Consider the following 11,791-nt stretch of genomic DNA (forward strand, 5'->3'; position numbering starts at 1 on the left):
ATCTGGCACCTCAGCAAGTGAGACCTTCAAGTAGTAAGTTTGCTATGTCTGCAGCCTCAGCCCCATGCCTAACTTTTCCCCCAAAGTTCCCCATAGCTGAGGTGACCATACAAAGATGCAGGGCGGGACCCCCAATTCCAGCATCCAGGTTTTAAGGGAAACAGCCCAATTTTCAACTGCTATCAACTACAAAAAACAAAACACAAAACCTTAAATATTGTGATAGACCAATAAAACACATCTGCAAGCCGACTATAGCTCATGGACTACAGTTTATGACCTCTATCTGCTGCCTGCATCATATTTGTGAGTATGTTCTCTCTAAACTTAGATGGTTCTCCCTTGATTGGTAGATACTCAAGTAAATGTTTTTTCAATGAATAAATGAACAAAAAGAGAATGTGAATAAGGTGGGAAGAGGTAAAGCAAGGAAAGGAGAGATACGAAAAACAATGGTGAGTAAAGCCTGAGAAATCAAACCTTGCCCCTTTCTGCCCTGGGCAGGTTTCCAGAGGGGCCAGTGATGGCCACACCAGTAACACAGGGGCCAGAGCTGGACGAGAGCAGCATCCCAAAGGGATGCCAGGGCACAGTGCTGGCAAAGAGGCTTAAACTTACTAAAATCAAAGAGCCAACTTACTAAAAATCATTTGATGCACATTTCTATATTTATTTAAAATTTATTTTTTTAAAGACTTATTTATTCATTTGTCAGAGAGAGGGAGAGAGAGAGCACAAGCAGGGGGAGTGGCAGGCAGAGCAGGCAGAGAAAGAAGCAGGCTCCCCGCTGAGCAAGCCATCCCAGGACCCTGGGATCATGACCTGAGCCGAAGGCAGACGCTTAACCAACTGAGCCATCCAGGTGTCCCTAAAATTTTTTTCTTTTCTTCTTTTTCAAGTCTTTATTTAAATTCCAGTTAGTTAACATACAGTGTAATATTAGTCTCAGGTATAGAACTTAGTGATTTATCACTTATATCCAACACCTGGTGCTCATCTTTAATCTCCATCACCCATCTAACCCATCCCCCCACCCACCTCCCCTCCAGCAACCTTCAGTTTATCTCTGGTTTGTCTCTTTTCTACCCCCCATACTCATCTGTTTTGTTTCTTAAATTCCACAGATGTAAAAAGAAGACAGATTTTAGATGTCAGTAAACTTTAAACTTCCTTTTCAGGACCACAAGAGTAACCTAGTGTTTCAAGGGCCGGAAATAGAAAGCGAATGGCTCAATCCCAGTTTTTGTCGTTTCTTCCATATAGAATTACAAAATAAGACAAAGGAAGGCTGGCCATTGGCAGAGACAGAAATTAGATTTTTGTTTTCAAGAAGAATAGAAACCCCATGAATATTTAAACTTCTACTCTGGTCAGCTTCATAATTCAAACTTGAAACAAAAATTTTGACCCATCCACTTCCCTGATATGATTGTTTCTGGTAATCCTTAAGTACAGAGAAAGAGAAAATGAAATGAAATAATTTTCCAGCAGAAAGATAGCTTATAGAGGAGTCCATGGAAGAGCAGAATGTTCATCTGGACAACATGGCTGGGCAGTCAGTCAATTCATGAAGTCTCAACTCAAGCCAGAAGCAAGAACACAAGGGGAGTGAAATCATTACCACCTGGGAGGGAAGAAAAGCATAGATCAAGGAAAGAAGTTTATATATACAGTTTGGATATGTTTGGGAATATTCTATGACTCTAAGATAACAACAACCAGATTGGTCCTAATCATCTTTGAGCCTCAGAAATAATTTCTTTTTTCCCTCTGCAGAGGATGTTCTTCCCCCATTATTCACCCATGAGATGACAGCTCTTAAGGAAGTCTCTCCTGACTGCTAAATTCCCTGACACCCTCCATCACATCCCTTTGTTATTTTCTTCATCATATTTATCAGTACTTAAAATTATTTTATTATTTGCTTACTTTTTTGACTGACCTTGAAGCAGGGGGTATGTCTATTGTGCGCCCTGCTCTGTTTCAAAAGCCTGCCACAGAGTCTGGCACATGAAGAGATAATAAAAGGCAATGGAAGATGCTCTCTAGCACTATGCTAGTCAAAAAAGATTCTGTTTTGGGCGCCTGGGTGGCTCAGTCGTTAAGCGTCTGCCTTCGGCTCAGGTCATGATCCCAGGGTCCTGGGATCGAGTCCCACATCGGGCTTCCCGCTCTCCCACTCCCCCTGCTTGTGTTCCTGCTCTCGCTATGTCTCTCTCTGTTAAATAAATAAATAAAATCTTAAAAAAAAAAAAAAAAGATTCTGTTTTCTGATAAAAGACTGTCTAGAAATAGAAAATGCCAAGGAAGACACTTGCAGAAATACTTTGAGACCATGCTAAAGATTCTCCATGGTTAATGGCTCCTCTTGATCAGTATCCTTCACACCCACACTGTTCTAACATTGTCCATACAGAAATGCATAAAATCAAATCCTTCACCACAAAAAAGCACTTATGAACAAAACAATACTGCTTCTAAGGGCAGTAAATATTTTGAGTTTATTTTTTAAACATTTCCCTTAGTGCTTCAGGATGCCATGGAATCTAAGAACACCACCCAAACAGATTTAAGAGATAAAATTCCTGATCAGGCAGCAGCACAAGATTGTGGGGGTGGGATAATCTTAATTCTTCCTAAGTCAGAAAGAACTTTCTGGATTTCAAAGCCAGGAATGAGGGGGAGAACTTTGGTGGATTCTCTGAAGAGTCAAATGTCACAGACTTTCCTAATGCCATTTGGCCATGGACTTAACCAGTTTGCATTTGCAAAAAGACGAATCTGAGAATATTCTTGGGGCACCTGGGTGGCTCAGTCAGTTGAGTGTCCAACTCTTTATTTCACCTGAGGTCATGATCTAAGGGTCATTGAGACAGAGCCCCATGTTGGACTCTGTGCACAGAGTCTGCTTAAGATTCTGTCCCTCTCCCTCTTCCAGTTGCGCTCTCTCTAGAAAATAAAAAAATCTGAGAATAATCTTGTATGCACTTAGAATAAAGCCGTAAGCATTTGTTCCTTCAATATGAAATAAAACTATAATGTTGAAAAGAGAAAATATCCAGAAGGTAGTATAGAGGACAGAAGACAGATTACTAGCATAGAGCAGTCTGTCTATACAGCAGCGTACATGGTGTGCCTACTTCCCACAGAGGGAGTCCCCTGTAAGCTGCCTGGGGCCAGGGTGACAGGGCTTCCTGTCTTTCACATTCATCTCCCAGTACAGGCTCTAGCACAGTGCCTTGACAATAGCAGGTGCTCAACAGTATAATCTGATGAATGGGTGGATGGACAGATGAATAAATTATGAAGGTGGCAAGTCAGGTGCTGTCACATGGAAACAGCAGCATTAATAGCACAAGGATGTCTAACCTTCTAGCCCCTCACCATATGAAAACAGAGATTCTCAACCTTTAAGTCCCTATTCAACTTTTTTTTTTATTTTTTTTTTTAAAGATTTTATTTATTTATTTGACAGAGAGATAGACAGAAGAGCACAAGCAGAGGGAGTGGCAGAGGGAGAGGGAGAAGCAGGCTCTGCACTGAGCAGGGAACCCGATACAGGACTCGATCCCAGGGCCCTGAGATCATGACCTGAGCCGAAGGCAGACGCTTAACCATCTGAGCCACCCAGGCGCCCAGCCCTATTCAACTTTTGATAATGATCCAGTTCTAGATCAGCCAGACCCTCTCGGCTGAGGGGGGAAGCCTAGGCCAGTGGCTCTCAATGGGGGACAATTCTGCCCTCCAGCATATATCTGGAAATACCTGGAGATATTTTTGGTTGTCACTATGGGGGAGGAGTGCAACTGGCACCTAGTGGGTAGAGGCCTGGAATGTTGCTAAACCTCCTACAATGCACAGAACAACCCCCACAACAAAGACTGACCCAGCCCAAAATGTTAATAGTGCAGAGGTTGAGGAACTCTGGCATATGCCTAGGGAGGCATATTCATGTCTTTGATCTTTTCCCCTTGAACTAAACTTTCTCAGCTCTACTCCCTTATCTTCCTATGGAGAACAGAGCCACCCTAAAGCAGTGTCATCACTGTAATCATTAATGGGACAAATCGACTCACGCTAATAGCAGTGCATATTTGCACTTTACAGGTCGCAAGAATGTCTTCTAATAAATTCTCATTTGCTTCTCTCAAGAATTTGGGAAGTATCACCATATTCATTTTTGAGCAAATGAGACTGGATAAGCTAACCACCATCTCTATGAGTCAAAAGAGGTAAAGAAATTGAAGCTCAGAAACATTAAGTGACTTGTTCAAGATCACACTCATGAAGCAGCAGAGTGGCAGAGGCACTCCAAATCAGGCTTTGTGCTAGCCCTGCCCCTCTGTCTTTCCCCACAGTGGGCTTCTCATGGAACAGTGGTAGCCCAATGGAAATAGAATGTGAGCCATATATGTAATTTAACATTTTCTAGTAGCCACATAAAAAGTAAAAAGAAACAGATGAAATCAATTTTAATATATTTTATTTAACTGAAATATATTCGGAATAGTTATAATGCACAACCAATATATAAACATATTTCTGTAACCAATATATACAATTATTCATAGAATGGTTTAAAATTTTTTGTACTAACTCTTCAAAGTCTGGTGTGTATTTTATACTTAAATCACACCTCATTTGCAATTAGCCACATTTTAGTACTCAATAGCCCTGTGACTAACGGCTACTGTTCTACACAACACAGGTTGTATGTATGTGTGTGTGTGTGAGGGAGGGTGGGGGGAAAAGAGAAAAGGAAGAGAGAGGTGGGGAGGTGTGGAGGTTCCAGAGGGTAAGACAGATAACTTCAGGAGAGTGGGGTAAGTAGATAATGAGTATAATTTTAGGCGGCATTTGATCTCGGCCAAGGATCCTGCTGGAGTAAAAGTGTTTAAGCTGAGATCAGAAGGAACTGCCCAAAGTTACAAGATTAGTGACAAAGTACCTTGCTAGAAGCTAGAAATTAAAAGCCTTAGCTAGAATTTGTTCATGTATTCCTGTGTGTCTTAAACTAGGCTTCATATTTTTCCCATCTGTAAAAGCAAGTTGATTTGCAGAATCAAAATGTTAACCATAGAAATGCTTTTCTAAGACCATTTACAAATAAAAACATACAATGCCCTTGGAACTAAAAGCATGATTTGCAGTATCTGTGCCCTAAGGTTATTGGGACAAGATTCCTTTCCCATCTCACAGAAGTTGGTCATCCTTAGCAAAAGAAAACTTAGGAACTAAACAACATAGATTTTCTTCTGACTGCTTCAAGTATAGCAGTTTTTATGTACATGTCATGTCCTCATGGAGGATGTTCTCATCAATACATTCCAGTCTCCTGTGTGGCAGAACATCATGTCCATCTCAGTTAGGAGGACACAGCATGTTACACAGGCAATGTAAGGGAATGAGGCTTCTATGTTATGACCTATTAAAGATGACGAGGAAATAGAAAAAGAGAACACAGCAGTTGTGATCTATTATTTTTTAAGCCTCATATCATGTGCCTACAGCTTATAAAATCTAAGCCTCACTATAACCGTGGGAAGTCAGTGTGTCTTATCCTCTTTGTGCAGATTGGGAAATGGACCCTCAGAGAGATTAAATAACATTACTAAGGTCCTAATGCTAGGTTTGAAACCTAGTTCCTGTTGATTGTGAAAGTAGTGGAAATCTTTCCTTTGTGCTAGGATGGCAGTTCAGCCTAAGTGAATTCTAAAGACTCTGAAAAGTAACCTGAAAAAACTCCCCAGAGCTCCAAATTAATTGCAAAATAGGAAAAGCCACCTTCTCTCTTCCTTCATGTTTGACATTCATCCAGAGGAGAGGAAGGCAGGCAACTAAAATAATCTTTGATTACTTTTTGTGCAATTCTCAAATAGATCCTCTGAATTGGCCAAAAATGTAATCACTAATGAGTTTATAGTGTGTCAGGCCCTATTTTGAGACTTCACTGCACAGAGTAACTCATTTGATCTTCACCATAACCCCATGAAGTCAGTGTTGTTATTTTCATCCCCGTTTTACAGATGAGGAGCACAGAGGTTAAGTGACCTGCCCAAAGCCACCCAGCTGGTAAGTGGCAGAGCCTGGACGCAAAGCCAGATGGTCTGGCTCATAGCCACAATGCAGAGTGCCTCACCATGCTGCTAAAGATCAACCTAGTAAATGTCTCTAGTGGGATTAGGGTTAAACTAAACAGCCTGTTGCATGCAAATGTCATGTTTCTGTGGAGTCTTTGAAAACTCCCAACTGACTCAAAGTTCTCTCAAGGGTCTGAACCTGCTATTCTTCTGGGTGAGGACCTATCATGGAAACTCCTATACTCACTGTCACCTTATTAGTCTTAAGTACTATAATACCCCATGAAAAACAAAAATCTAGTCTACCTGGCCAAGCATTTTATCAGAGAAATCTGCCCCAAATCCTTCTCCATGTGCATTTTTTAAAAAGATTTTATTTATTTATTTGATAGAGAGAGAGAGAGAGGGAGAAGCAGACTCCCTGCTGAGCTGGGAGCCCCATGCAGGACTCCATCCCAGGATCCTGAGATCAGGACCTGAGCCGAAGGCAGATGCTTAACCAACTGAGCCACCCAGGCGCCCTCTCCATGTGCATATTTTTATCTTGATCAACCTGAATTAATGATCTGATTGTGGGCTGAAGCAAGTATTACCATTCTAGGCAGGATGTGAGGACCCTCCCAATCCAACATCTTAACCCCCCATTGACTGCCAGGGTTGGTTCACTTCATCTGGAACCCAGCTGCCCAGGCTGATGGCTTCTTCTTTCCTAGCTGCTCTGTGTCCTCCAAAAAGCATTCTACCTGGTAAAAATCGAGCTGTCCCTGGATTTCATAGGAAACCTAGCCTGTGACAATGGGAGGCAAACACTTCAGTTGGCTCAACCTCTGGTCTATACCAAAGGTTCTATGAAAGACTGTGTCATTTACCATTGTACTCTCCCTCTGCCCTCTCAACTAGCTGGCTAATAGTAGGTACACAATAAATATTTGTTAAATTAATGACCTCTCGAAATCTATTATGTTTCTGCATCTCTACATTAGGTATAGTAGCTCTATTTACAATACAAAATGATTATGATAATAACAGCAAGAAATTTATTACTTTCCTTTAAAGGTAAAAGTCACAATAAGAATGACTGTTTTTGCTGAAAAGCCTTAATTTTGAACCTTAGGCAATCATTCATATTCATATTCTTAAGTATGTTCTTTGAATCATAATATAAAATACTACAAATCAAATGCAAAAGCGATGGAGAGTGAACAACTCAAGTGAAAAAAACTGTAGAAAGAACCAAAGGAAAACCGAGGTACAACTACAAGCCCACAAACTTGTGGAAGCATCTTTATTGTTATGTTTTCATTTAACAAGCAGAAGGTTTATGGTGCTGATGGATTTTTTTTTAAGGTTTTATTTATTTATTTATTTGACAGAGAGAGAGAGAGAAACAGCGAGAGAGGGAACACAAGCAGGGGCAGTGGGAGAGGGAGAAACAGGCTTCCCACTGAGGAGAGAGAACGAAACAGGGCTCATCCCAGAACGCTGGGATCAGGACCTGAGCCGAAGGCAGACACTTGAGGACTGAGCCACCCAGGCGCCCGGGGACATAATGCAAGTATTTATCCAAGAGAAATAGTCTGTTTCTAATCTTGGTCACTGCTTCCCCACCCCCCCAAAAAAAACCCCACACAAGGAACACCATTCTGGTTACCAAAAAGCCTCAGATATGCAGGGCCAAATCACACAGTTCTTCTATAAACTAAGTCTGCAGAACACAATAAACATGATGTGGGCAGGAGAAAAAAGTTAACTGGGTACCCAGGATTACCCGTGACTGCACTTTCTTCCCAACCTTAACTTCTAACACTCCCCATCGCACTTTACACTCTAGCTGAAAGAACCAAACCATTGCTGACCCTAGTGCAGAGAGGAAAGAAAGAAGGAAAGCCAGCCAGCCACATGGTTTTATCCACCAAATATGAAAGCTGAATCTATGTGGAGATGTATGTGAGTGAAATAGAATGGGGGCACACAAGCATTAGGCCAGAAACTAACCTCTGATCCAGGACCATTTAAAGACCTGTGAAGAGGTACTTGCTTTTGCGGAGGGCTTTTTAAAAGTTTTTTCTCTCCTTTAAACCAGCAGTACCAGATCACAAAATCCTCAACCTTGTGGTTGATATGAATATACACCCCAGGCAGCTCTCAACTGCAAGAGCTAATTTCTGGTATCTTCCACTGTCAGGAAAGACAGACTATCTCACAACCTAGGAAGGGGGTTCTAGGGAAACTGAAAAGCAGACGGTGGGGGCCAGAACAGAGACGAAAAGAAGAGAGCAACACGAATTTTGTATAAGGCAAAATCAGCACAAGCAGCCAGCCAACAGGTTGCCCTTGTTGCAGAACCCATATAATCCAGGATAAATCAGCTCTCAGTCTGTTTTCTCAAAACCCCCATCCCTGCCAGGTAACACCTCAGGACTTAGGTCTCTGTCAACTTCTCTGTCCACACGAAAAAAAAAAAAAGAATGTGGGAGAAAGAGGAAATTAAATAATAGAAGATATTTATCTACTCCAGTTTACTAATAATGTGGGTGGTGACGCTTCAAGAGCCGAGTTTGGGAGTGAAGAAGGGGAAGGGAGAAAAAGAAACCACAACCCCTCTGAGCTCAGCTGAGGTCTCGGCAGAACAAGCGTCAACGCTTTTAAAGGGCACGGCTTGCTCTCAGTTGCAAAGCACACCGGCTGGCAGGGTAGGCGCGGGGGACTGCTTACCCGGAAGCCCGCAGGAGGCCGGGGGGGGGGGGGCCTCAAAAACAGAGACATCACCGGCACCGCGCCAGGCGCGCTGCCCCTCCCTCCCGTTCCCACTAGAGGAAAGCGCACGCAGTGTCAAAGCCGCGGTGGAACACGACCTGGTCAGACAGGTCGGAGCGCGAAGAGGGGGCACCCGTCGAGGGCTCTCCTTGCCCAGCAAACACCAGCCAGGGGGAAGCCTGGAAAGTGGAAACAAAACCAGCAAAAACGAAAGAAAGACACGTTACCTTGTTCATCCCATTCCCCATGGTGGCTGAATGCGAACTCTAGCACCCTTGGAAATGAGGTCGCAGGCTCACTAATGGCATGTTACAACAGGAGGGAGGAGCAGGTGGAGCGGGCGGGGGAGGAGGCCCTGGGGAGGAATTTCGTGCTCGCAGTATAAACAACAACAACAATAATAATCAGGGACATCCAGGCCACTCGGTTTGCTCCAGGGAGCTGGCCTGGACGGTAGGGCTTTCCGCTAGTCCGCCCCGGACTTCCCGGCCGAGCAGAGCGGAGGAACTGGCGCCCTTGCCGGGAAATGGTCTCGCTTTGCCAGTGCACGCCCCGTGAGCGCCCAAGAACCCCTCCCCGGCCGGCTCCCCGGTACTCGTCGTCGGGCTCCCGGGCGCTGCGACCGCTCGCCCCGCCCTGCGCAGCTCACAGCTTCCAGGCTGCCGGAGCCGGAGCCCAAAGCGCACGCGCAACGCAGCGGCGGGAGCCCCGGCAGCGAGCGTTCCGGGAGAAGGACTTACGGGCGGGGGCGGGGCCGGGTGGTCGCGCAGGCGCTTCCCCAACCCGGCCGCAGCGCGTCACCCGGCCACCTCCCCCGGGATCAGGGTCACCAAAACTCCCGCAGACCTTTTCCCCTGGGGCGGCTGGGGGGACCTGTTACCAGTAGTCACCGCCCTGCCTTGACTGCCTCGGTGAATCAGGTGCTAATCAGAGCTTTGGTCTTCGCGGCTCCCCTGGTTGGGTTTTCTGAGGGCGACAGATTTAGGCCCCGGTTGGGGGATTCCTATGGCCCTGCCCCACCCACGAAGACCGAGAAGGCTCACCCGGTGGGGAAAGGGGGAAAGGTGGGCTCAGTGACTCATCTCTGGGATGACCTAACCTCCCTACCGTGGGGGAGCAGATGGCCAGATCTCAGACCTCATACCGTGTCTTTGGATTTATAGTATGTGCCCATCTTCAAATTATAAACTGGCTGTATTAGGTGCATGGTTGTATTGACACAGTTGCTTCCGGAAAGCCCCTGTCTTTGCTAAACAGCATAGTAATGTCTGCATTATGATTGTGTCTGGAGTAGAATACTTTCTAACCTGTAGCAGAATTGTTTTGAGAATTCTATCACCCCTACTAAGCTCTTAACTTTCTTCCCTGGGGACGGAATCCTTGAGGTAGGGGTTTCTCAGTGTTATTTTTATATCTTTAGCAATGCTCTGCACAAAATAGGTGCTTAATAATTGTTAAATGAACATACACATCAATCTAATATGGCTCGGCTCACCCCTGATAACCTCATTTCATCTGCTCTTTCTTGCTCAACAAGTTACAGCCACACTGGCTTTCTGTGTGCCTCTTGAACCTGCCAGGCTGGATCATGCACTCTGTATGGGCTGTGCTCTCCACCCAGACCTAGCCCTTTGCAAAGCTGGCTCTTGTCCTTGAGGTCTCAGCCCAAATGTCACCTCCTCAGAGAGGCTTTTTTGACCACCCAATCTAAAGTAGATTCTTCAGTCACTGTCGTATTACCCTGTATTATTTTCTTCATAGCATTTAACATAATTGGACATTATCATACTTGTTTGCTTACGTTTTATCTGTCTCACTAGAAAGCAGCCTCCTGATGTGAAGGACCTTACCTGTCTCATTCATTACTATAGCCACATGGTCTGGGACAGTACCTGGCATAAAATAGGGGTTCAGTATATATTTGTTGAATAAATTAATGAATTCTAGAGGACTGAGACCATCAGTTAGATTCTGAAGGATGCTGACATTTTTTTTTAAAGATTTATTTATTTATTTGAGAGAGAGAGAATGAGAGCGAGCAAGCACATGAGAGGGGGGAGGGTCAGAGGGAGAAGCAGACTCCCTGCCAAGCAGGGAGCCCGATGCGGGACTCGATCCAGGGACTCCAGGATCATGACCTGAGCCGAAGGCAGTCGCTTAACCAACTGAGCCACCCAGGCGCCCTGATGCTGACATTTTGTAAAGAACTTCCAGATTCCATCTGAGTCATTTCTTTCCTTGTACGCCACATATCTTCTGGGCAATAGCAGGGACCAGAACCCCACATGTAGGAAGCCCCCACTCAGTGTACACGCAAATTGTCTCCCATAGGTTGGACAGAATACAGACCCGCCCCCTTGCTTCTGGAGTGTTCCTTCTCTACCACCTTCACTTCCTCTTCTCTCCCTCACCTTCCAGACACCTGGACAGCACATCTCCTATCCCTCTGCTCCTCACCATCACTATTTTTACTCACTTCCTGCTTATAGGTAAAACAACATGGTTAGTAGACTGCCTGGGGAATCCCAAGACCAACCTTTGTTCCTAAATCTCATAGTGATCTTTGGCAAGATGATCAACTTTTCTGAACCAGTTTTTTCCTCCTCATTTTAGAGAGCATTGGACTACAAATTTTTGAACATCCTATCCAGAAATCAATGAACTACTTTTTCCCTCCACTTCATTTGTGCTCTTGTTGTTTCTAGTAATCAGATGAACTTTCAAGAACATAACCAGTTCATAAGTTGGTACTTTCCCATAAATGGCAGATCCATACGCAATTTTTCTTCTGTAATCCATGTGGAACATTTCTGTACTCTTATTCATTTCTTATAACCTCTCCTAAGCTCACAACCTGTGATGGTTATCTCCTAACAGTCAAAATGGATACTCTGGCTTTCATTCAATATGGTCCTACAAGATCCACATGCCCAGAACTCATTTCAAATTCTCAA

General features: G+C 44.3%; 1 protein-coding gene across 4 annotated transcripts in view; it reads right to left on the reverse strand.

Annotated features, from left to right (window-relative positions):
- DUSP22 (dual specificity phosphatase 22) overlaps positions 1-9,510 on the reverse strand; it is a 110,625-nt gene extending 101,115 nt beyond the window's left edge. For 2 of the 4 annotated variants that reach the window (XM_064597292.1, XM_064597291.1), the window contains exon 1: positions 9,065-9,501. In XM_064597292.1, the coding sequence (XP_064453362.1) occupies positions 9,065-9,085 (21 nt within the window). In that variant the 5' untranslated portion in view covers positions 9,086-9,501. Of the gene's footprint in view, positions 1-9,064 lie in introns of all 4 variants that reach the window. The other 2 variants (XM_064597289.1, XM_064597290.1) reach the window with 2 other exon arrangements.
- Between the last annotated feature and the right edge of the window lie 2,281 nt (positions 9,511-11,791).

Source organism: Mirounga angustirostris, unplaced genomic scaffold (assembly GCF_029215605.1).
Source record: "Mirounga angustirostris isolate CCGP_5_RB_7025 unplaced genomic scaffold, mMirAng1.0.hap1 SCAF_8, whole genome shotgun sequence".
In the NCBI taxonomy this organism is placed as follows: domain Eukaryota; kingdom Metazoa; phylum Chordata; class Mammalia; order Carnivora; family Phocidae; genus Mirounga; species Mirounga angustirostris.